Below are 26080 nucleotides of genomic sequence, written 5' to 3'. Positions count from 1 at the left end.
TCTTAACATATATAGCTGAAGTTTAAATTTACTAACACTGTTGGGTGTGGACAGCAACCCACTGATGAAAAGAAAATGAAGTTGAAACAATTGGTAAAAGAGGTATGCATTAAACATTTAAGGTAACAAAATGGACTACTAACCAGGAGTTACTCTTTCAAAAAATGAAGCCTATGCACATTTACTTAAAAGGTGAACCGTAGATTTTTATTTAGACACAGAGACTAAGAGATTATGTTCTTACCCTGTTATCCTGTCCCTTAAAGACCAAGGAAAAGCATCTGTATAGTGACAGCCTCCATTCTTGTACATCATTGACTCATTCATTCCTGCTTCCCTGGAGGCAGGAGAGTTGCCAGCTGGGTCCAGTGGCACACACAACCCCAACTATTCAGCAGGCTGAGTCAGGAGAATCACACATTGAATGTCAGCAAAACCCTATTTCAAAATAAGAAGAGCCGGGGTTGTGGTCACTACTTGCTGTGCTCCATTCCCAGTGAACCCCCTCCCCACATACATACACAGGGCTAACAGGATGAGTGTCTCTTATTCAGAGTTCTTGAGGCCAGAAAATAAATGTTTTAAATTGCAGATTTGTGGGAGTTTTGGAATTTTTGCATATTCACAATGAGATATCTTGGGGATAAGACTGAAGCTAAATGTAGAATTCATTTACATTTCATGTATACCTATATACTTGGCTTAAAAGTACTTTTATATAATAATTTTAATAAATTTGAGTATGAAACTTTCCAAGTGTAGCATCATGTTGATGCTCAAAAGTTTCGGATTTTAGAGCCTCTCAGAGTTTAGCTTTTTGAATTAAGGATGCCCAGTCTATATTCAGATATTCCTTTGATATCTTTGATTCTAGGCTTTGGCAACTTAGTGTAAAGCATGGCCTTTCCATATCCACTGTGTCTTTTTCTCTGGATAGGATTGTAGAGAGTGCACTTAGAATCCTTAGGAGTGTGTCTGTCATTGCCTCAAAACCTAATATCTGACATGATCTTTTTTTCTTTTAACCTTAGTTGCCCCTGGGAATCACCTGGAAACTTTAAGAACTACAGAAACTTCTAGAGATTCTGATTTAATGGATCTCTATAGAGTGTGACTTCATGTTCAGAACATTTTAAAAGCTCCCTTTGTGATACAAAGCCAACACTGAGAAACACTTATCCAGAGCATTTTTCTTTCTTTTTAACTTGTATGTAATTAGAAGCCATAGAAGGCTGGGAGAGTAGCTCCATTGCAGAATGCTTGCCTTGCAAGGACCCAAGCATCTAGGGCTTGTTGGACAAGTACTAAAGAATGAGAAAATAGTTTTCAGCCTAATTTATTTTGTAAGTTTGTGTTATTGTTGATGTCCAGTAACCCCTTTGAATTAGAGGAAATTAAAATACACACAACAGTAATAGTTTTAGAACCAGAATACAGAAAAAGATCTGTATGTATGTGATGAATTGTCCACTTTGGCTTAAAAATTCCTTCCATGTAGTTCAAGACTATTTTTGTTCTTTCACTGAATGTTACCATTTTAGTAAAGTAGTTATCAAGAACCAAATAATCAGTACTTTGACACACATCTCTAGGGTATTCTTACTAGGGGCATCCTAACTCACAACAATAGAAAAGGAACGAGGAAACTTTACTTTTGAAAGTTGCAATTTGAGGGGCTGGTATTTTTTGAGACAGGGTTTTACAATGTAGTTCAGGCTGGCTTTGAGCTCAGAGCACAGCCCAAGTTGGCGTGGAACTTGTGGTGATAAGGAAGCAAAAGATCATCCTATGAACTGATGGATGAATACTTTAATATTCCTTATTCCTTTTTGTTAGTAACAAGTATAGGAAATATGAAGCACCATCAGTTTTTTCTTAGTTCTAGATCAGGAAGCATTTAGGTAATTAAGTTGAAAATTAGCAATGGAAAATTGCACTGAATAAAGGTGTACGGTGCTGAACAGTAATTAGAATCTTCAAGGCCATTATTGATGTCTTTTTTTTGTCACTTATAGCTATAAACTTGAAACAAGAAATTATGAGGCATTACATTTTAATTAATGTATTATTTACTATAAAATTGTATCTTAAGTGACTTTATTAATACATTTTATTGAAGTCTGATAAACAATTATGGCAAATAACTAGTATCATAGAAGCTGTAGTGTTATAGGGAAAGAGATCTGGAAAAGTTGCCCTGGCTTGATACCCCACCCCCCGCACCCCTCCCTGCAAGGCAGCGACTTTGGACACATTGTTTTTGAAGGTTTATTGCAGTATATTTACTCAGGTGAAGGAGACTCTGCTGGGCAGAGAAGAGAAGTATAACTTCAGTTCATTTGCCTCCTGCACCTCAGTGAGTCCCACAGCTGAGGCAAGAGGTGGGCTTTTGTACCACACCTAGTTCTGCCAGCACATAGAGCGGAAGTGGAACAGTTGCCAAGGGCAGGTCAGGGGTGAGCTGCCTGCAGCTGGGGAGCCAGTGCCTCCATTTCGAAGGGGCCATCTGAACCACATAGTCATGAGTATAGCATAGAGGATGTGTAGGAGGGAGGAGAAACAATTCACTCTGTGTAACTTCTTTTTTCCCCCTCAAACAGGGTCTTGTGTAGTCCAGGCTGATGTGAAGCTCATGATCCTTCTGCCCTATCCCTCTAAATTCTCTTTCTTTTACTGTTATACTTAATTTTCTAGAATTCTTCTCCTGCTGTTGACTTCAGGACTGTGAACCAAGCACATTATACCAGCTTAATAAATGATGAAACCATAGCAGTTTGGAGACAAAAACTCTCAGAACACAACAATGCAAATACAATCAAGTATGTGGTTGCTTGTCATTTTTTTTCCCCTGAAGTATATTGGCACTTTTTAGCCTAGTCATTTTCCCTATTATGTTGAGTTTGTGAATATGAATAACATTTTGGCAGTCTGTTTTTGCACATTTGTGTAGGATTTGGTCCTCTTATCTCGCAGTAATACAATAGATTGTTCCCTGTCACATTCCTCAGCTTACCCTGTTGGTGTAAGGTCTTTGAAATCCTAACTGAGGAAAGCCAGAGTTGGCCTTTGTGCTAAGAGAGCTCAGCATCACATTCTGTAGCACCAGTGGATTTCCTCACATTCATATTCCAAAGCATCCTGAATCTAAGACAGCTTTCATTTTACCTAAGTAACTTCTACAATTTTTCCATTCAAAAAGTTAAGTGGAGAAGGTCAGCCATATGGGGAGAAAAATATAATAAAAATTATTGAAGCTTATGTTTGTACATATTGAGCAGCACAAATACTAAAAAATATTGAGGCCTTAAGTTTATTTCATTCTTAAAAGAATTTTTCTGGCATATATTTATACAGTTTCCTCAGCATTTCCCATTTTTCTGTAGAGTTTCTAATTTTTGGAATGAGGAGATCAAACTCTGACTAAGGGTGGTCATTCCAAACGATATGTATAATCTTGCCTTATGATCTAGATTGTACTGGGACAGATGACCAGGACCTGAGGTTTGGAGGTCCCCAGCTAGTAACCTTCTGAGTGAGGAGTTAGTGAGAGGAACATCTTAGAGCATCTCTCCAGCAGCCCTCAGCATCCTTATAACCTCGGGCTCTGCTAAGGAGTTCAGGCTGGAAGGGGTGTGAGGGCAGGCGGAGGGCCAGGCTGGGTGTCCCTGGGGGAGCTAAAGACACTGTGCTTCTTTTGTAGCTCTGCTTTCCTATTTATAAATGAAGGGACAGAGGTAGTGATCCCTAAAGATCTTTCCTGACCCATGTTTGATGATTCACAGAAGTTACTGCAGTCTCTTTCCAGTCTCATGTTTGTTTTATTCCTTTCCTTCTCTTTTTAATAAACAAGAGCACTCAAAGCTGTGACACAGATTCACCAGAAACTATTCAACTCACATTCCATCTCACAGAAACTTTCAGAGCCTATGTATTCTAGGCAATAGAAATAAACAGTTTGCTAATTTCCAGGTTTTTTTCTCAGATGGGCAACAAAGTAGGAAGAAGTGGTAGATCAGTTATTAATTTGCAAATGTAATTTCTGTGGAAATAATAGCCAAACTTTTTTGTTTTACTGTGTTTGGAAGTGTGATAGGGAGTATTTTAGGTAATTGATAGTAGAAGAATGCTCAGGATTGTCTTCAGGGCTGAGAACTCTTTTAAGAGCTTCAATCTCTCTTTTTAAAATAATTTATGGAAAATTTATGTTCTTATCCATTTTGAGATGTGGCACACAGTTTCTTTAAGGTATATGTAAATTTTCTAAGTCTAGCTTTGTCTGAGACACAATGCCTGACACCCACAATTTAAAAGGAAAAAAAGTTTATTTTGGCTCCAGTTCGTAGAGGTTTCAGTGCATGGTTGGTGTGTGCCGAGGCAGAATTGGGGCATGCAGAGTAGTGACTGCTCGCCTCTTGGCAGTCAAAAGCAGAGCGCAAAGGGAAAGCCCACAAGGGTGACAGACTCTTTGAGGCTGCTCCTACTGTGGCCTTTTCTGGCCAGACTCTGCCACCTACCAGCACGTCAGCTCTGCCATCCCCATAACTCAGTCCCCTTTGAGCAGCCCTGTCCATGAGTGCCTGCAGCTTCAGGAGACATTTTAGATCTAAACTGAAATAGACTTCATCTGGGAAAGAACGAGCTACCACTAATAAAACCTTTTTGTGTTATAAATTAATATGCAATTAATTTATTATTGATGTTTAAATAACCCTTTATTTGTAGTTACTAAAAGCTTCTTTCTCTTTCTCTGAGTAGTGGTGTCATTCAGATATTATCTTCTGCTGCCTGTTGGAATGGAAGCTTTCTTGAGAAAAAGTAAGTGACTTAGAGTCTTAAGAATACACAAGTGGTGTAAATACTCAGCCACTGAAGGCTGTGACAATCTTCTGTTCATTTGGTATTTTTTGGCCTTAATTCATTGAATAAACTGAAGCTTTTTACAGAAGTTGGATGCCTAATGAATGAAAGCACATCAGGAAGGAAAATACTGATTTATCCTTGGTTGGCAAAGAAGCATAGTACCTACCAAAGAGTACAACTGTCTCAGGAAGAATTGGTGTAATCCAAAGTCAGAATTTCAGGGTGTTGTAGAATGTTACTTACTTCATGTACATTGTGTGTGTGTAATATTGGCAACCAAACGAAACTCAGGATGCTGTGTCATTAAGTTGCAGCCCCCCCCCCCACACACACCCTTTTTCTTTTTTGAGATGGGGTGTCACTTGCTTGTGCTGACCTCAAATTTTCAAGCCTCTTTCTTCAACTTCCCAAGTAGCTAGGATTACAGGTGTGCACTGCTGAGCCTAGCTTATTTGTTCTTAAACTCTTAATTCTTTGAATAGTCTCATTGATCTCTTTGATGTGTTTCTTCCTAGCTTTTTTCTTTTCTTAAGAGGAGTGCACTGAGGGAGAAATTCCAGGGAGGCTTCAGGGAATCTTTGGATTCAGGTCCAGTCCATCTTGTCTAGAAGTTGAAATTTGGAGGAACTCCTGGGCAGCAGACAGATGTCACTTTTCTGGGCCCTATCTCTTTGGCCAGCTTTTCCTTGGTGACCTGACACAGCATAAGGGCTTTGATGTGGTTCTGCATTTTTGGTGATTCTAAGTCTCGGGTTTTTTTGTCAGTGATCAGACTAATGAGATTTCAAGAAAGATGTGTTAGCTTTTTGTTACTATAACAGATACTTTCAAAATAGTCAACTTATAAAGAGGAAAGATTTATTTTGGATTTTGGTTTTAGTCCTTGGTTGGTTGGCCACATTGATTTTGAGTCTGTGGTGAGGAAGTACAAAATGGCAGAGTGTGGCAGTGTTGATGTATAGCAGAAGAAGCTGCTCAATTATGGTGTCCAGGAAGAAAGAAAAAGGAGTGGCTAGGGTTCTCATATGACCTAGTCTACACCTTCTAAAGGTTCTACTGCTTGTAGTAGAGCTGTGAACTGGGTCCCAGTCCTTTGACACATGAGCCTTTAGAGAGCATGCAAGCTGTATAGGCCACAGCAACAAGGTAGACCTAAGATCTGAGTGTGAATCCCATCTCCACCCTTAAACATGTGGCAGTAATCAGGATTCTTAAAAAGGGCAGAACAAATAGGAAGGAGGATGAGAGACTCCCCTGATAAGCCTTCTGAAATCTAAAGAACTAGGGAAGCTAGTAGCCTGACTTAAAACCAGGAAAGTTCTGGTAAAACATTTAGGCTGAAAAAACATGAAGGCCTGGGGCTGGGGAGATGGCTCAATGGAATAAGTGCTTCTCTGGCAAGTGCAAGGGCTTGAGTTCAAACCCCGGTTCTGCCAAAAAAACCAAACAGAACAAAACATGAAGGCCTGAGGGTGGACCTTCCAACTCAGTGCATTCATTTAAATGTCAATCTCTTCCAGAAATACTCTTAGAAATATACCCAGAAATAGTGTATACCAAGCCATTGCAGAATTCTTTGTCCAGTTAGGTAGACACTTAAAATTAACCTTCAAGCCCCTTCTACCCTCAGACATGTTCCTAACTGGGTTTCGGGTCACTTCAGAAACTATTTACAGTTAGAGATTGCAAAGGCATTTACTTGTATTATTGGGGCAACTGGCATGAGATCACTGTTTGTTTCATATTTGGTAATTAGGTTTACTCTGAATCACACTGTTGCTGGTCTTTTAGAAGAGCAGCTTTTTTTTTTTTTTTTTTTTAGAAGAGCAGTTTTTGACCGGGGGAACATTGCTATTGCTCCCTAGGGAGTATTTGGCAATGTCTGTTGACGTTTTATGTCATTAGATTGTTGGAATGGGAGGATGCATTCACTTGCATCTGAAAATGAGCTAGGGGTTCTCTATACTTCCTATAGTCCTGTCTGTCCAACATAAAATTGTTTTGTCTCCAGGAGCTAATGGTAGCAAGGTTAAGTAACCCTCTCTAAAAGAGTAGCTTTCATATAGGTCAGAAATGACTCTTTTTTTTTTTTTTTTCCATAATTTTTTTGAGAAATAAATAGCAATGAGACAGTCACCACACATTGCATACATTCTTCCTAGTGGTTAATTGCTGTATAATAAGATGCGGACATAATATCCTATTTACAAACACTATTAGAACAAATCCCTCTCTATTCATTAAGAGAATGCGGCTATATATCTATCCTAACCATTTTGAATACACAGATACAAAATGGACATTCATCCGTATCCCCTTTTTTGGTTTAGTTCCGTTATTTGAATATTATAGGTGTGTTAACTCAGCAAAATATTCTAAAAGAGTCCAGTAGTCCATAATAGTATTGGGTCTTCTGTTTAACTGGCAATGTCAGAAATTGTTGACCTGAGTCCCCTACAGCTCAACATAACACCATGACTTTACTTCTTATACTTCATTTTTATACTTTTCTGCTGGACAGTTAAGACCAAGATAAAGCAAGATCTATGCAACAAGATTTGTAGCTTTTGAGTCTGATAAGGTCAGTGAAATCCCCTCAGGATTTATCCTGAGATCCTGTACCTCAGATTGTAGATCCTTTGTCAGTGTCAGCCATGTGGGTGAGTCACGGCCATTGCTTGGCCAGTATGCTCTCTGAAAGCCTGAGAGAATGTTTTCTCTCCATGTGACTCACTTTAGGAATGGCTCTTGGTCAGACTTGTTATTTATCCTTGTTACTATGAATTCTATGCAGTGGTAGGTAAAATTTTTTAAATTTTTTTGGTTATTGTTTTTGGTTTTGGTCCTTTACACTGAGTTATCTCCCAGACATTTTTAACTTATTTAAAATTTTGAAATAGCATTTCACTAAGGCATTAAGTTGCCCAAACTGGATGTGGAATTATGATAATCCTGCCTAAGCCTCCCAGAGCACTGAGATTCCAGTTGTTCACCACCACGTGCACCCCTCTTCACCTTCACTGACAGGTGTGCTATTGCAGGAAGCCTGCTTTTCTCATATATTCACACAGCACCACAGGAAAACAACCAAAATGAAGACCAGGGCTGGGGAGATAGCTCAGCAGTCTAAGCACCTGCCTGGCAAGAATAAGGACCCCCCTTGCTGTGCTGGCCATGGAAACCGGGTGTGGTGGTAATACCTGTCATTCTAACACTGGGGAGGCTGAGACAGGAGGATCACTATGAGTCTGAGCTGTGTAGTGAGACCCTGTACCAAATAAATAAAAGATTAAAAAAAAGAACAATTTCACAAACCAATGCATATGTATAGAAAATGACTTTTTAAAAAGATAGCATGGTATAAAGTACATCTAAGTATGTTTAAAGTTATAATTGGGCAGCAGAATTTATATTTTGAGTACATGTATTTTTAGGACAGCAGCGACAAAAGACTCAGCAGAGAAAAGCATCTGCTCTTGATTTGACCATTTATTTATGTTCCAATACATGTAACCATTATTTTTGTACATGTTAGAAATTTTACCTATATTTTTATAAATTGTAACATTGCTGTCAGAGTGTTAAAACTATTTGAATATGTCTGTTTACTCATAAACAGAAGTGGATTTTGCAAGTAGACAACTCTTTTGTAATCTAATAGGTGTGTATTCACGACAGTTTCAGAGCTATTCTCTAAGGCTCTGAAAGGCTAAGAACATTTAAAGTTGGGGAAATGACTTAGTTGTTAGGAATTTAAAAACAGTTGCTGTGAAATAAGTGCTTGGGTGAATGTAATTGTATCCCATGTATTAGCTAAGAGATATTTGCAGTTGTAGATCTTTTTATTTTAGGTACTTTGTTAAGGGAGACTTACATAGAGAGGTTCTTTTGCTATGAACAGGTGATTTCAGTACTCTTATACGTCACAGTGTAAGAATACAGTTGTAGAAGGCAGTGTAAACACAGTCTGCAAAAGTAAATCAGAGAAAGAACACTGACTGTAAACTTAGAATTTAAAAGTAATAATTTAAAAACTACAAAGGTTAAAAAATTTAAATCATCTTTTAAAAAGGGATGCCTGGGAGGTTTATTCTATAGGGCTTCCCCAAAGTGTAATCTTGTAGGTCTTATCTGCTGTGTCATATAGAAACTTTGTTTATTCACTTTGTTTTCCTTTTCTTCAATATGGTTTTGTTTGTTTAGAATTGATGAACATTTTAAAACGAGTCCCAAAATCCCTGGGATTGACCTGAACTCAACTAGGGTGTTATTTGAGAAGTTAATGAACTCTCAGCACTCCATGATTCTAGAACAGGTATGTTCTTTACATTGACTAAGGACATATTTGGAGATGCATTTCTACATTGAATAATTTTGTCTCTTCACCCCTCAATTTTGTACTATTGTGCCTTTGTGATACATAGGATGATTTTTTCATAGGAGAAAAAGGTGAAAAGACAAGTGTTGCACAGAGTTTAATTTAGTAATTCATTTTGGGAATTTAGCCTTACATGGCTTTCTCTTTGGTTTAATCTTTCTGAAGAATAGAAAATCTGTATTGGTAGGACCTTCAGGTTTTCTTCTCTTGATCTGTTCTGAGATCCTTGACAGCCTTGGTGCTGTAGCTATTGATCAGTGCCGTAATGAAGGAATTAGAATGAGTCTACCAGATAGCTTAGGAATTTAGAGATAAATAAACCAGTCTCAAGTCTCAGGCATATTTGAATTTCTCATTACTCTTTTCTTTCATACAGATCTTAAACAGCTTTGAAAGTTGCCTGATTCCACAGTTGTCAAGTTCACCACCAGATGTTGAAGCAATGAGAATCTATCTAATACTGCCTGAGTTTCCCCTGCTTCAGGACTCCAAGTACTACATAACTCTGACTATTCCCCTGGCCATGGCCATTCTGCGGCTGGACACAAACCCTAGTAAAGTATTAGGTGAATGTGCTAAAGTCATTCAAGTGAATTTGTGCTTGCTTTGCTGGCGTGACCCCTGGCTCTCAGTGAATTCATATTCTATATCTGTTTTTCCAGTAGAAGTGTTAACATTTAAACTTTATTGTTAGTTTTGTAATTTGAGCCAATTGAACCATTAGTTAGGTTATTTGAAATCATGCCAAATTAATCTTGATTTTGAATTATCACAAAGTCTGATCATTGAGTGGATTTTCTTCCCTTCCACATGTGCTTGTAGTTAACAGTGCTTCAGAAGTTAGTGCCCACCTAGCTCTTATTCATCTGTATCTATGATTAGGGGGCGGAAGTGAATTGCACACTTGTGGTGAAGTGAGAGCTCCAGGAAAGGAGAGGCAGAAAATGCCCTAGTTGGGACTTACCAAATGTTTGTGTTTTGTTTTTTAGGACAGTTGAGTCCATACTGATTTTTGTAGGCACCGAACGCTTTGCTGAGATAAGAACCTTCTGTTCCTTAGTAAATCAGAGATTGTCTCTCAGAGTAGCGGCCAAGGTGTTTTATTAATCAAGTACAGGAAGTCTGTCACATGGCTTATTTTTAAACACCTACTGCCACTCTGTTGTTTTTTGGTTTTTTTTTTTTTTTTTTTTTTTACAGTGTTTGTTGCAAATCAGTAACTTGTGTGTTCAGATGGACTGAGCCGTTACTCAAGCATGGTCTCCCCTTGATTGTAAACCTGTCTGGCATTTCTGTTTTGCACAAAACAGGAAAGCAGAAATAAGAGCATTAGTAAAACGTTAGCAATTAGGTTTTTGAAAATCCAAAGTGTTTTGGGGTCACATTTTCTTTCTGACAGTTGTGAGACAGATGACAATCTGAAAAAAATAATACCCAATTTTAAGTTTTGGAGTTTTTTTTTTTCTTTTTTTTCCCGGGAACCGGGGATTGAACTCAGGCCCTTGCGCTTGCCAGGGAAGCGCTTATTCCACTGAGCCATCTCCCTGGCCCCCTAAGTTTTAGAGTTTTAAAGTTTATTTTTCCAGGCCTAGTGACACACAGAAAAGTTTATCTTATACTTATTTTTAACTTCCAAATATTGCAGGCATGTTAGGGAACAATCCGTGCACAGCACTTATTCCCTAAGTATGTGTACCTTGTCCTCATGCAGCCTTGGAATTCACTTTTAGATTAGCCTTCCAAATGAATTTGAAAAAATTCAGATGCTTTTGCTAAAACAAAACAACCCAAGGAATTCTTGTATAACTGTTGCAGAAATTTGTGCAGAAATGTTTTAATGGATTCTTCTTAAAGTCACTTTGGGGAAGCTGTATTTTAGGCTAATATTTATCTTCTGGCCTTAAGATTTTCTAGCTATCAGGCACATGTACTTGCTCAAGATTGTATTTTGAAATGTATCTTTTCTTTCTTTCTTAAGATAACTGGTGGTCTCAGGTATGCCCCAAGTATTTCATGAAGCTTGTAAACCTCTATAAAGGTGCAGTCCTTTATCTACTGAGGGGAAGAAAGACATTCTTAATTCCTGTACTGTTTAACAATTATATTACAGCAGCTCTCAAGCTCTTGGAGAAGTTATATAAGGTGAGCATAGGAGGAGCTAGTGGGAGAGGGGTAAATAGATGGTAGGGTGAAATGTCCTACTGAGATGTTCTCTGGGAAGCCATCTTTGCACTCTCTCTATTATCCCTATTTTGCTATTTATCAGGTAAATCTTAAAGTGAAGCATGTGGACTATGATACATTTTACATTCCTGAGATCTCTACTCTCGTGGACATTCAGGAAGACTACCTCATGTGGTTCTTGCATCAAGCAGGGATGGTAAGGATTCCTGTAAAGCATATCTTAAAGATTTAGCCTTTTTTTCAAAGTATGAATCAGAAGAAAAAAAAGCACACCTGAGCTATTCAGTTTGTCTTTGACTTTGATGTTAGTGTCATACCTGTCTTCACTCAGCTGGCTTTTACAGTCTTGAAACTTGGCAGTACTTTAATCATAAATGTCGCAAGGAGTTATAAGTGAGTACTCACCCAAAATGTTATAAGCTTTTTTAGTTGGCAACATTAAAATGAATCTAGGTGTCTTTGGTCAAGATGTAACGGTGGTGAAGTGTGCACTTGCCAGGTCCAAAGTCCCACAGTTAGTCCCTAGAGCCCCATGAAAAATGCAAAAATGAGTATGTCTAATGTAGTCAAATTCATAACCAGAAAGTAGAATAATGGTTGGGAAAGATAAATGGTAATTGTTATTTATTGGGTATAAACTTTTAGTTTTCAAGAGAAAAAATTACTAAAGAGCCTTTGTATAACAGTGTGAATATACTACTATTAAAACTACATTTAAGGGGATAGGGAGATGGCTCAGTAGAATAAATGCTTCCCTGGCAAGCACAAGGGCCTGAGTTCAAACCCCTGAGCCGCCAAAAAAAAAAAAAAAAAGAATAAAACTACATTTAAAAATGGTGAAGATGGTAAATTTTGTGTTATCTCATTTTTACAAAATTAAAAAAATGCATGAAAATATAAATTTCAGGCTTTTCTTGAAACTTTGAAAATCTGGCAATACAGATTGTCTTCCCAGATGGTATCAGCTGGCTGGAGTTCAGTAGTGGCTCTTCAGATGAGACTGGATGTGGCCACAGCTCTGCCCTCCCCCACTGATGTATTTCTGACATGGAGGAAAGAATCATTTGCCGATTATTGTCTTCTCACAACAAGCCTACTTCAGTCATCTTAGGTCAGCTGCTTAGCCCTCTAGGCTACCTCTGATTTTAGCACTGTTGATAGGAAAATGTGGCGTATCCCTGACCCAGATTTCACCATGTGTTAGACATACTGTTCAGGGGACTGGGCTCCTGCCTGCCACCCCTGACATGGCAGCAGCTACTCAGTTTGATTGCAGACTGGGTTTTTATATGTATGCCTGTCTCTTCACTGACAAGTGTATAAATCTGAATTATGTCAGAAAGCAGAGTAACTTGGTTATTGTAGTTAGTGAAGGCATGTGCAGGAGATACATTTGAGGTGAGACCTTTGCCAAATTAACAGATTTATCCCCAGAAATAGGGTAATGTTTTTCTCTGCAGGTGTTTTTGGAGGTCAGCAGTGGTCTCCAAACTCCAAACGCAAGACGTTTAAATAGGTTTGTTTAACCAAACAAGGAAGATTGTGCTCTTTGACAGTACATGATGGTTGCTACATGCAAAGTTGTATTTTTTTCTATAGGAACATTTTAGATTGGCACAGTAGTATATTTTAGTAAGATTTTGTGATTACGCTGAAGAAACAAAATAGTTTGCACTAAGAATAAGGTATTCTTAATGGACTGGTATGAGAATTTTAACAGGGGCTACAATGAAGTTGACTATCACTGAATTTAGAAATTATAAAAAGGTGAACTCTTCTGTTTTATCAATTTGTGAATACTTCTTTGAGTGATAAAATGTTAGGTGGTAAAGTAACCCTGTGAATTATATAAGCTGAACTTTTATTTCTAGATTAAGAAATGGAGGCTCAGAGAATTGATACAAGTTTTCTATGAAGTTAGGTATAAAAGCCAGTTCCTCTACTACTCCTTTTTAAAATTGATCCTGAAGTGCTTACTTCGGCAGCACATATACTAAAATTGGAACGATACAGAGAAGATTAGCATGGCCCCTGCGCAAGGATGACATGCAAATTCGTGAAGCATTTCATATTTTTTAAAATTATGGGAAAAAAAATTAAAAAAAAAAGAAAAAAAAGCCATGAGATGACCAAGTTGGGACGTAGTGGCGCATGCCTGCAATCCAAGCACTGGAAAGGTTGAAAACAGGAGGATCACTATGAGTCTGAGCTGTGTAGGTAGACCATGTAACAAATACATAACATAACATAACATAACATAACATAACATAACATAACATAACATAACATAGATGCCCAGGCCAAAATAAATAAATAAATAAAATAAATTGATCCTGAAAATAGTGGTTTGTCAAATTTCTTTTTGACTCTGACAAATTACTCATCTTAACATCTAGATTTAATCTAGATGATTATGGACTCTGGAGGTACTTGATGAGAAAATTTACCTTCTTTTATTGGTCCTTTTCTCTTAACATTGGATGTAAGCTATGTTGAAAATTAATGTATATTCTTTTGTGATTTCTGTGAAATTTTTCTTTTTGTATTGGGCATAGTGTAATTGGAAATCAAAATTCAAATTTCATGATATCTTAGATTTTTACTTAAAATGCTACTGTTATTCCATATGTACTTTTTTATTTTAACTACTTTAATAGTACTGGTAGTTTTTTGTGTTGTTTTTTTTTAACCTGGCCACAGCTGAAGCATTGTGTGATCTAGTGTAGAGCACATGCTTCAATAGAAAGAGCAGGATGTAAGTCTTAGCACTTGTCTGCTGGCTGTGGCCTCAGACAAGTTCCCTAATTTCTGTAGGCCTACCAACTGTATTGTGAATTCCAACAACAGCAGTCTGTGAGGCTTAAATGGGAGAATGCATAGAAGGCTCTTAGCAGAGTACATGAGGTATAATGAGCCCTCAGTAAGCATTTTTCACTTAGCAGTTCTGTAGCATCAAATGTATGTCATATTCCTGAGTGAGTCACTGGGCCTGGACAGCACCTGGAAATGCTTCTGCCTGTGCTGAGTGTTTGGTTCAGTGCAGAGCGGCAGTGAGAAAGAAATCACAGAGGAATATGCACACGTGTGCAGAAAAAAAATTGCAAAATGCCCAAGTTTTGTTTATTTCAAGAATAGCCCTTAGTAGTTTATTTCAGCTACTAACCTGCCATCGTCTGTGCTTGAAAATCAAACAGAACACAGAGTGAGCATCTTTGCGGGCTTCCATAGAGGGCAGCACAGTGAGGCTGTCCATCCTGCACTGAAATCCAATAGCACTAACTGCTAGAGAGAGCAAGCTTGCCATCTGTCCCAGTGTGTTGGTGGAGATGCCTCATGCAGGGACAGAGTTTCTGCCCAGAGGGCGAGAGTCTTACCTGGCAGTGAAGATCCAAGCACAGGTGGCTATGCTTTCTCCTCAGCATGTCACCTGTTTGTGCAAATGTCTCCTGCCTGTCACAGCCCTACTTAGGAAATGTTTCTTTTCTTTTTCTTTTTCTTTCTTTCTTTTTTTTTCCTAATTTTTATTTTTTTGCTCCAAATGCCTTCAGTGCAGGTTTGGCTGGCTTGAGTTGTGGGGATTGAACCACAGCAACCTGAGCCTGATTGCTTTGTTGAAGCAGCCACTTAAAGAACCGAGCTCCCGGGCAGCGTGCCCCCCCCCCCTTTTTTTTTAAAGGTATTTGGTACAAAGTCTGCAGGGTCTACAAGATCTCGCTACACAGATCAGACTCAGTGATTCTCTTCTTTTAAGCCTCCCAAGCGCAGGGATTACAAGCACATGCCACCAGGCCCAGTCTCAATCGCTGTCTCAGTGCACTCTGGGGGTGGGGCTAACACAGCATGCCAGGGATTGAACCTGGCTGCTGCGCTCTGCCTAAGCAGGCACTGTAGTCTGCTGAGCTCTCTGGCTGGCCCTTTTCACTGGTAATTTTTTGGAAGCTATTTCTAATTCTTTGCTTTTATACAATTCATTACTTTCTATTTTACATACTTTAAAAGGTGAATTTAAGTCACAGTTCAACCCTTTTTGAGTCAGATACCCTTAAAGTACAGCTCACCAATATTTAATAAGGTTTAAGTTTGTGAGACCCAGTTTGAGGGAGTAGATTTCCCATGACTCGTAGCCTCTCAAGAGGTACATGTGCACTTTCCCAATCAATCTGTATACATCTGTCTAGACTAGAATTACCAGTGGTGGCAGAAAAATTTCTGAAGCTCATTTCATGTGATACAGGAATGCCAGTGTTAAAAGCAGTATCAACATACAAAATAAAAATCAAAATTACTATATTTAAAATGTAAAACTTACAGACTCATAAAAATTTGTAAGGCAGGCATGTGGCATACACTTGTAACCTCAGCTTCTTGGGAGACCAAGGCAGAATCTGATGTTTGAGCCCGGCTTGGGAAATTTAGCAAGACCCTGCTCAGAAAAGAAAAAGGGCTGAGGATATAACTCAGTGGTGGAGCATCCCTGGATCTAATCCCTAGCACTGAAAAAAAAAAAAAAAAAAAAAAGGGCCAGCCCGATAGCTCAGTAGGCTAAAGCACCTGCTTAGGCAGAGAACTGGCCAGAGAAAAATCCCCGGTTCCGCAAAAAAAAAAAAAAAAAAAAAAAAACCAATACAAATCAAAATTTATAGATGTATCTAGTTCTGCACCTTCTTTTGACTGAATCTTCAGCTTTCCTGTGCCTTTCTAAGGGCTGGTACCTTGACTTTCTAAGGCTTCATTATCTTCCATCTGCCTCGGTGGCTCCTCAGGGACTCTAGACTTCCAACTCTGCAAAACATGTCTCTGGTCTTGGCTCCAACTCCTCACCAAGAGCAGTGAGATTTCTTTCCATCCAAACTGGAGGATGATGGCCCTGGGCTCTTTCTGCTTTCTGCTTGGGTGTGGGGAAGGTCTGCTGAGGACTAGAAGCTACAGAAGGTGGATGCCAGAGGGGATAAAGAGGAGAGAAACAGGGCTGACAAGAGCCTAGAGATGCAGAGGAAACTTGTGCTGTTGGCGAAGGATTGGAGTACACCATCAAGAACATAGCCGCTTTGAAATGCTGGGTACCAGGACATTGTCACGCTACCACTTTCTGTAGTCACCATTCTTGATACCCAATAGGAACTCTCTGGCTGATATTCATACATGCAAAAAAAGTGAATTTTGTTGTTCTCAGAGACACAGGATCTGTGGGCTCAGTTCGTCCCAGTTCATGTAGTATTGTGGGAATCTGAAGGCAGGAGGAAGAGTTGAAGCTGCTTGTTACTTGGATGGGAAGAAGGGGAAGTTCTAGGGCACTTTTGTGCATGTGGTGGATTCTTCCACAGGCCACATGTCTTTTCTGGGGGAGTTGTGTTTGACCTGGGGGACTTTGAGCTTGTGGCATCAAATGTCGCTGAATGGGCAAGTCAGCTGCTTCTGTGCATGTCCATATTTGAAAAGCTGGTTTCAAGCTGTCTTTGAGTGGGTTCTAGAAAAGCAATTTAAATACTTTGTTATTTAAGGAATATATATGTGGGTATGTCCAGGCCTTAGTGAATTTTATTATCACTTTTCCCTCATCAATTTTTACATTTTAAGTGTCCAGACCATTTCTTTCCCTTATATATCAAGGTCTTTCTTTTCCATTGTGTAAACAAATATGTTTAACCATGTCTGTGAGGAAACTGAAACTTTCTAAATATTGGTAGTAGTGTTACCAGCTAGAATGGGTAGTTACCTCATGTAAGATGGGAAGTATGCACAGACTAGTTACAGTTACATCAAAAGTGAAAGTTTGTTATAGCAAAGTATAGCAGAGTACCCTGGAAGCAGAGTGGGTTAGTTAAGCAGAGCAGAGCTGGGTGTGGTGGTGCACCTCTGTACGGCCAGCACTCTAGGAGACTGAGGCTGGCTCCATGGGCAGAGCAGCTCTGGCTGGCAGAGCCACTATGTAGAGCAGGCAGCACCAGGAAAAAGCCAATAAGGTTAAGTTCTGTGGGGACAGAGCAGTGTCAACAAAGGCATCTTCTCATTTTTATAGCGTGTCAGTGGTGTGTTGTTATTCACTTTTTTATAGGAAGGCATGAGGTCTTTTTATAGGGTGGAGTTTACTGTGCGGAAGTCCACGATTGGTTCTTAGTCAGATCAGTCTCCATCTTGGCTTCTGCTCCTCTCATCCTTTTGGTGCACACATCCCACTTTATCTCAGGGGCTACGAAAGCTTTCTGGTTTACGTAGCAGTCTAACTCCTTGGCCTGCTCTTTTACTCTCAGGCTTCTACTTTAAAGTCCTACTGCTCCCTGCCCCAGTTTTTGGCTCACTTTCTGAGGATGGTCTTCTTTTTGTAGCTAGCCCAGAAGAAAACTTAACTTGGAAGGAATTTATATTCTTCAAAATAATTAGGTGTGGAGGCATGAGACCAACAGAAAACTGAACTTTGCATAATGCTGTGTTACAGTAGGTAATTGTTGTTTTGAAGCAATTTCATTCTTAAACTCAGACTAATTAGGTTTGTAGGCATGGGAATGAATCAGTTTGGCTTGGATTATATATGTGTGATTTCTGGTCTCACTAGACTAGAATTGTATTTGTAAATATTGTGTCTCAGTCTCAAAATGTTGCAGAATCCCTAAAGGAATCTACTTCCTAAGGATGAACAGAATGGATTTTAGTTAAAATTGCCTTTAATAATTTCATTTAAATATGCATAAACACAAAAGGAAATATATAGTTTATGTTCATAGTATTTAATTATAAAACAAAATCAAATTTAAAAATAAAACATGAGTGAAATCAGTAAAACTCATCTTAGTTTTAAACCAACTTAATGTGAGCAAACTACCAGAGTAAAACATGTTCTGAAGGGAAGCCCATTCACAGCGTGAGTCTGCGCCTGCCTGTCAGTGCAGAGCTCCTACATTCTGTGTTCCTGCTGCCCTCTCTGGTCCACTCAGCTCTCTTCCTTTCATCTGCTGCCAAACCTCATTCTTGCAATAAGCCAGGACTGTGTTGGCCTTTTCCTTGGTTAAATTGTGCATTTACCTGGCAAAACTGCTTTTGTCTTTCTTCATTTCCCTTGCTGTTTATAGGGCTCCAATGCAATCATTAAAATAAATGTAAATTTTATAACTACATGCTGTTCTGAGGAGACAGAAACAATCATTCAGACTGTGTTTTTATTTTGTTTAGAACGTTATTTAAAAAGCCATAGCATATTCTCAAATTTCAGAGAATAAATTCATGCTTCTTTCTTTGAGAAATATTGCTATAGATCACCATGGTCTGTTTTTTTTTTTTGGCTCTTTTAAATTAATGATATTTGTTACATAACTTTAAAAACTGTTTTCAGAAGAGATTTCCTTTTTTTCTTATACCATACATGAAACTATAACATACCTGTTTGATATATTTTATCCTGGTTGTATTTGTTTACCAGTTTGCCTTTCAGAAATTTGTCAATTTGTGGTATTGATGGAGTGTTTTCTGTTGGCTCTGCTGCCGTAGTGCTGAGTCAGGGCCTGTGTCCTGGATATCCTTCTGTATACTTGGTTCCTCCTAAGTGTATAAAGGAACCCGTAGCATGTTAGCCCATAAAATTAATTTTAATTACAAGTTGAGTATCCTATATCTGAAATCCAAGTGCTCCAAACAATAAAACTTCTAGTGTTGAGAAGATGCCACAGGTGGGAAATTCTACATCAGGAAATAGTGTACCAAATTGCCTTCAGGCTCTGTAGAACAGTATATATGAAACAAGTGAATTTCCTGTTTAAATTTGGGTCCCATCTGCAAGATTTTTCATTATGTACATAGTCAGATGTTTCAAAATCTGAAGAAAAAAAAAAGTCCACAACATTTTTGGTCCTAGGCATTTTGAATAAGGGGTACTTGACTGCTTTACTCCAATAACATTAGCCTGTTATGTCCAGGTTGTTGGCTTCTGTTTTAAGTGAGGTTTCATGTAAAGAGAATTCTATTAATGCTATGAATTAGACATTAATGAAATGGCCTTTAAACATTCTTTAAAAGTTTTTAGTTCCCCTCACAGTCTATGTCTGCTAAACTGTTTTCAAAACTCAGAGTGTAATCAGGTAGGTCAGTAGTGCTAGCTTCATGGCTTACTAATCAGATAAGCTATGTTTTACCATTTATATTTTATATTTTGGGGGTTAAAAACTCAGGTTTTGCAATTTAACTTGAGTTTTTCTTTTTCTTTATACAGAAGGCTAGACCATCTATAATACAGGTAAATTATAATTTTTAAATTTACTTACATGTTTTTCCAACAGTTCTCTTTGTAGAATATAATGATACTGCCATTAATTTGTCTTATGCTAGGATGCTGTAACACTTTGTTCCTACCCTTTCATCTTTGATGCCCAAGCCAAGACCAAAATGTTACAGACAGATGCTGAACTACAGATGCAGGTATCATATTAAAACTTTTCTCCTTTTACGTTTTTGACTTCTTAGAAACTCAGTTATAATTTTGCTTGGTGAGAGAATGTATATCTGAGTGACTTTCATTATAAGTCTTAAAAACTGTTCTAAATTTTTAAGTAATATATATGTAAATGAACATATATATAGACTGGATGTAGCAAATATTTTCTGTAACGACCCTGTAGTAAATAGTTCAGGCTCTGCAGGCTTTATGGTCTGTCTATAAAACAAGAAATGATAGTACATAAATGAGTAAGTGGTGATACTTTTTTAAAAAATGTATTTGATTGTTGCAGGGTCTCACCGTGCAGCTTGGACTCGTGGTGATCCTCCTGCTTTCAGTCTCCCCAGTGCTGGGATTATAGGCATGCACCACTATGCCCAGACTCTAGCTGGCTCAGCCTGCCCTGGGGCAGGGCTGGTGTGACATGTGGTGCACTTGCCTAAGCTTGCCTAAGCAGGCACTTTAGTCTGCTGAGCTATTTTGCTGGCCCCAGTAGTGATAATTGAATACAACTTATGTACATTGAAGTTTGAATTTTATATAATTTTCAGTTTAGACTACAAAGTAATACTTTTCCTTTTTTTTTAAAACCACTTTAAAATGCAAAACTCACTATTAGCTCAATAACTGTTCAAAAGCTGAATATGGTGATTTATGCCTGTAATCCTAGCAACTCAGAAGGCTGAGGCAGGAGATGTGTATTTTTGAGGCCAGCCTGAGCAATTGAGCTAATCTAAATTAATTTCCTGAACCGATATGATTCATAAACTGTGTCAATTAATCTGTTTTTCAGAGATCAGTGAAAAAACTTGTGTAAATATGAGTAACATGAAAATTTAAAACAACAGGGTGGGAATGCAGGTTAATGGTAGAGCACTTGCCTAGTATGGGTTCATTCCCCAGTCCCCCCCACACACTTATACCTTACCCTGCAAAACAGGCAGCAGGGTTAAATTTGATATGTGGGGCCAGAATTTGCTGAATCTGGATGTAGAGAGAGATAATTAAATGGATCTTTATTATCTAAATTGAATGGAAACTTAAAATATAAGGAGTTTATTTTAATACATACTTTTATTATAAGATTGATTTCAGTGATCTCAAAGAGAAATTTGTGGATTAGCTATCTGAATCTACCAATTTCTACTATTGGTAGATGCGTATATCTTTGTTCAGCTGTCTCTTTCCATATCTGCCTTTCTGTGTCTCCCTAGTTCTTTCTTACTTGTCTGCTTTCGTAGATATACCCATAGTATTAACAATTCTAAGATGTTCCAGAGAAATGGATACTTTTCACAAAATAAAAGCCTTTTTAACAAGTGATCCTAAGGCTTTTTTATCTGCCATTTGAAATCATTGTTTTTATTTCAAGTATACATTTTTCTTTTGGACTTAATAAGCTAGTCAAAATTATTTTCTGCTTGTAGGTTATGTGAGTCATAAGATGTTCTGTCTTTTGGAGACCAGATTAAAAGATTTGTATGCCATTAAGACATATAACTTGAAAATCTGTAAGGGGGAAAAGCACTCCATAGAGGTGCAGTCAGCCTCGTGCGGTCCCAAGGCACCACTGACTGCTCTTCTGTCCTCCAGCGTGCTTGGAGTAATTGTGCTCTGCATGTGCCATTTCAGGTAGCAGTCAATGGAGCCAACCTGCAGAACATCTTCATGTTTCTCACCTTGGAGCCTCTGCTGGCCAGAAGCCCCTTCCTGGTCCTTCATGTTCGCAGGAACAACCTCGTTGGAGACGCCCTGAGAGAGCTGAGCATTCATTCTGATATTGATTTGAAAAAGCCTCTAAAAGTGAGCTCTTTCAGTATACACCTCTGTGTGCCTTTGGAGGTTTTCATTCAACAGTGAAAGCAACAAAGATCTTATTAAAATTACAGAATATAGCTATTCATAATTTCTTTCATGTATTTTATAAGAATTAATCACTTTTGTAAAAATCACTAGAGCATCTCAGTGTTATATCAGAAGAAAGTGCTAGTGAATTATTTGAAGGATCACAGGGCTTTCTATGGCTTCCTCTGCTGTTTTTGGTGTACCCTTTTTGGTCCTACCAGTGTATACAAACAACACCCAAAAGTAAAGCTTCATCTGGATGTAGCTTTTGAGCTATTGTCTAGGAATTTTTGGGTGCCAGGCATTTAAGAGACAGTGGATAAAATAAAAGAATGGAAAGGTAATAAATTGGCAATGAGGTTGTGGATTTGTTAGGATAGGCAATTTAGCAACCTAAAATTATTAAATTAAAATATTATCTCTTCAGGCCGGGGAGATAGCTCAGTGGAATAAGCTCCTGCCTGGTGAGCTCAGGGTCCTGAGTTCAATCCCCAGTACTGTAACATAAAAAAAAAAAAAAAAACTTCCCATAAACCACATATTTGTATTACTGCTTTCCTGAGAAATATGTGGTTTCTCAGGGCTTGTGGCATGCTTGGTACACAGTAGAGGTTCTAGAAATATTTAGTGAATTATTTTAAGTTGTTTAAAGACCTATATTCTCCATATCTTTATTTACAATTCTATTGTAAATACTGGTTTCAGAAACAGTAGTCAAGAAATTAGGGCTGGGGAGATAGCTCAGCAGTCTGAGTGCCTGCCTGGTAAGGGCAAGCGCCCAGGTTTGATGTCCTGGTACGGCATACCGTGTTGCAGTGCCTGTCACTGAAACCAGGCATGGTGGCACACCCCTGTAATCCAAGTGCTGGGGAGGCTGAGACAGGAGGATCACTGAGTCCGGGCTGCGTAGTGAGACTCTGTACCAAATAAATAAATGATTTTTTTAATAAAATTTTTTTAAAGAAATTGAATTATTATTTCCATAATATTATTAATCATTTCTAAAATTTTTAATAAGTAGCATCATCCTCTAATGAGTAGCATCTCTGGTTATTTCTGAAACTTCTTAGTATTAATTTTCTTTTGCCACTGTTTTTAGTAATTGAGATGGGGCTGTTCTTTGCAGCATGTCTGAATTATATCTTTTGTTGGTGTCTATATAATCAGAGTCTTAATATCTGTCCTGCTATACATAGCCATAAAGAAAAGCTTTCTCAATTCTTGTCTGTAGCCCTGGGCCTTAGTTAAGAATTAACCTATAAATTGGGGATAATAATGGTAATCCCTATGCTTAGGCTGACAGGCTTGTAAGAGTACAGCGAATTCAGTATCCTTTGCCGACCACTATGAAGGGCCAGCCAGGTAGCTCAGTGGATTAAAGTACTGGGACGGCAATTGAGACTGGGCATGGTGGCACACACCTGTAATCCCAGCTCTTGGGAGGCTGTAAACAGGCGGATTGCTACAAGTCCGATCTAGTAGTAAGACCCTGAACACCCTGTAGACCCTTCCCTAAAATTAAAAAAAAAAAAAAGACCACTATGGGTCCAGTCTGCTTGTTTGCAGCTGCCCGCAGAGCCCACGTCTCAGTCTGCTTGGAATGCCTTCTGTGCTCTGTGGTGCCAAGGCCTCTGCTGAAGAGTGACATCTTCCAGAAAGCGTTCCCATGCTCAAGCAATCATTGCTTTTCTGTGTCAAAGCATTTACCTCTTATTATGTATTTTATTCTTTGAAAGTAAAATGTATTCTCTAATTACTTCTTTTATATTTATCTTACTTCCCTTAAAAAGTAGTAAATTCTGTGTGGATACATGGTAGCTTCTGATCTCCTTTGTATCCCTTGGAGTATCTAGTAAAAGTTGTGTACATCTATAAATATCTTGCTAAGCATTTATGTAATCAGGAAAATCAACAGATAAACCTTGCGGTTTCCATCGCATCAGTATATATTCTTTGTGAGCTCTTCTGTCCTTTGTTCTGCCTTTAGAAAAGAATCTTCTAAGATAGATAAAATTTGGCCATGTTCTGTGGCACACATCTATAATTCCAGTTTCTTGGGAGGTGGAAGCAGGAACATAGCCTGAGCAGCTAAATGAGATCCTTCTTAAAATACAAAATTAAAAAGGCTGAGAATATAGTTCAGTGGTAGAATATTTGCTGAGCTAGTGTGAGGCCTGAGTTTCAATCCCTAATACAGCAGATAAAAAGTCTTAGAGTTCCCTGAAATATTAATTCTGTTTTCCTGATGTGATTTTAAGGTTATCTTCGATGGAGAGGAAGCAGTGGATGCTGGTGGTGTCACAAAGGAATTCTTTCTTTTGCTGTTGAGAGAACTTTTGAATCCCATCTATGGAATGTTTACCTACTATCAGGATTCAAATCTCTTGTGGTTTTCAGATACAGTAAGTTAGTACTGTTATACCTAAACAAATGGGTTGAATTAAACTTCCTTTGGTTGTCAGATCAGTCTCCCAATTTCTAACTTTGCAAAGGAGAGCATGTCAAAAGTCATTTAAGATGTCTGAGTAACGGAGTGAAGGTTGGCCTTGATTTTTTACCTGTTGTCGAGATCTCGTAGTGAATTTTATCATGCTTGATCCCCATTGCTATTTCAAGCAGTGGGGATCAAGCATGATAAAAGTGATAAAGAAATAGAAGTTACAATATGTGGGAGGTCAGTAGCGAAACACATCTTTAATAACAGTCGTAATACATTTGTAAATATGCACATAAGCATAATGGACTTTAGTGTTAAAAAATAGTAAGAAACCTTTTTTTTTTAGGCATTCTATTTTTGTTCAGCCTATAATTTAGGATCCTTTCCCCCTTAAAAGTTTTCTCTCTAGATTAAAAAAAGGTACGCTTGGCCTGGTGTGGGTAGGCATGTAATCCCAACACTTAGGGGGCTAAGGCGGGAAGGTCACTGCATATTCAAGGCCAGCCTAAGCTACAAAGTGAGTTCAAGGCCAGCCTGAATTACATAGTGAAACACTGTCTCAAAAAAGATCTCCCCACCAAATAAAGTCAGCAGCCACATGTGGTTATTTAAATTTTTAAGGGGCCAGGGAGATAGCTCAGTTGAATAAAAGAGCCTGAGTTCAATCCTTAGTTCCGCAAAAAAACAAAACAAAATAATAATAATAATAATAAAATAAATTTTTAATGAAGTACTATTAATTCATTTATTCAGTTGTTTTAGCCACATTTTAGGTGCTTAGTATACATGTGTAACTAGTGGCTACTGTATGGGGCAACACAGATTAAAACTGCCCATCATTGTGGAAAGTACTGCGAACAGCCCTTCTGTCTGCTGTTCCAGTGTCTCTGGAAGGGTCATAAATGCTTGTGTTGATCTGTTTGCATCTTTTCGGGAATAATGGTATTTTTGTCAGGAATGTTTTTCTGCCTTAGGAGGTAACTGATATGAATGTGATCTTTGTTGTTTTATACCAAAAATATTTTAAGATAAATGGTACATTGCTTTAGGGCTGCAAACATTGCATTTCTTTAACACATTTCCATAAATCTCCTAAAAAGTGTTTTGTAGAGCACAACTGGTTTCACTTGATTGGCATCACTTGTGGACTGGCAATCTACAACTCCACTGTGGTCGATCTGCACTTTCCATTGGCTCTCTACAAGAAGTTACTGAATGTAAAACCTGGCTTGGAAGATTTAAAGGAGCTGTCACCCACTGAAGGAAGGTACAAAGCTTAAAAGACATGGATGGGAGTGGGTGACTTCTGATGGCCTCTAGCATAGGGGTTGAATAGTGAGAGCACCGTAAGCACCGATTAGGATTTATCGAGCCCTCAGAGACTATTGTATGTGTTCTGTCTTAAAACATAGCCACACAAGTGATTGCTTGCAGCATTGCCTATGTCCCTATAAAGACAAAGGAGGGAGAAAAGGAAAGAGATGTCAGAGCTGGCCAAGAGTATTAAGCAATCTCTACTTTCCTTATCCTCAACAGAACATTAAATCTCTGAGGCTTGTTATAGTCCAGAGATACCAAGAGGAGGGAATATTGAGAAGAAACTTTAAAATGTATTGACTGATAGGTGGTTTACATGCCTTACAATTCACCTATGTAGACACCCAATTCCATGGCTTTACTGTATTCTCAGAATTCTGTTAGGTGGTGGTTTTATTTTTGTTTATTTATTTATTTTAAAAGATTGCAAGTTTATTTATTTATTTTTGTTGGTTTGTTTTTTGTGGTACCAGGGATTGAACTCAGGACCTTGCGCTTGCCAAGCAAGTGCTTATTCTACTGAGCTATGTCCCCAGCCTAGGTGGTAGTTTGAATCACCATCACTTTAGAAGATTGTCATCAATCTTAAAATTAAAAAACCTACCCTCCTCCTTTGTCATAATCCCAGTCTCCT

General features: G+C 38.4%; 1 protein-coding gene and 1 non-coding gene across 9 annotated transcripts in view; both read left to right on the top strand.

Annotated features, from left to right (window-relative positions):
- The window catches only part of Herc3 (HECT and RLD domain containing E3 ubiquitin protein ligase 3), a 202457-nt gene that overhangs the window by 127367 nt on the left and 49010 nt on the right, over positions 1-26080 (top strand). For 7 of the 8 annotated variants that reach the window (XR_002819192.1, XM_023706831.1, XM_023706829.1 and 4 more), the window contains 11 exons: positions 2695-2819; positions 4756-4815; positions 9064-9175; positions 9615-9804; positions 11217-11380; positions 11505-11618; positions 19623-19646; positions 19739-19828; positions 21480-21650; positions 23951-24094; positions 25230-25396. Coding sequence is in view for 7 of the 8 variants with exons in the window: in XM_023706831.1 (XP_023562599.1) it covers positions 2695-2819; positions 4756-4815; positions 9064-9175; positions 9615-9804; positions 11217-11380; positions 11505-11618; positions 19623-19646; positions 19739-19828; positions 21480-21650; positions 23951-24094; positions 25230-25396 (1361 nt within the window). In the remaining variant the exon portion in view is untranslated. The remainder of the gene's footprint in view (positions 1-2694; positions 2820-4755; positions 4816-9063; positions 9176-9614; positions 9805-11216; positions 11381-11504; positions 11619-19622; positions 19647-19738; positions 19829-21479; positions 21651-23950; positions 24095-25229; positions 25397-26080) is intronic. The other variant, XM_023706833.1, reaches the window with a different exon arrangement.
- LOC111814125 lies at positions 13392-13498 on the top strand. The gene has a single exon (XR_002819195.1). It is a non-coding gene; the product is annotated as a U6 spliceosomal RNA (small nuclear RNA).

Source organism: Octodon degus, unplaced genomic scaffold (genome assembly GCF_000260255.1).
Source record: "Octodon degus isolate 3935 unplaced genomic scaffold, OctDeg1.0 scaffold00272, whole genome shotgun sequence".
NCBI lineage: Eukaryota > Metazoa > Chordata > Mammalia > Rodentia > Octodontidae > Octodon > Octodon degus.
This window is presented reverse-complemented; position numbering and strand designations above follow the sequence as displayed.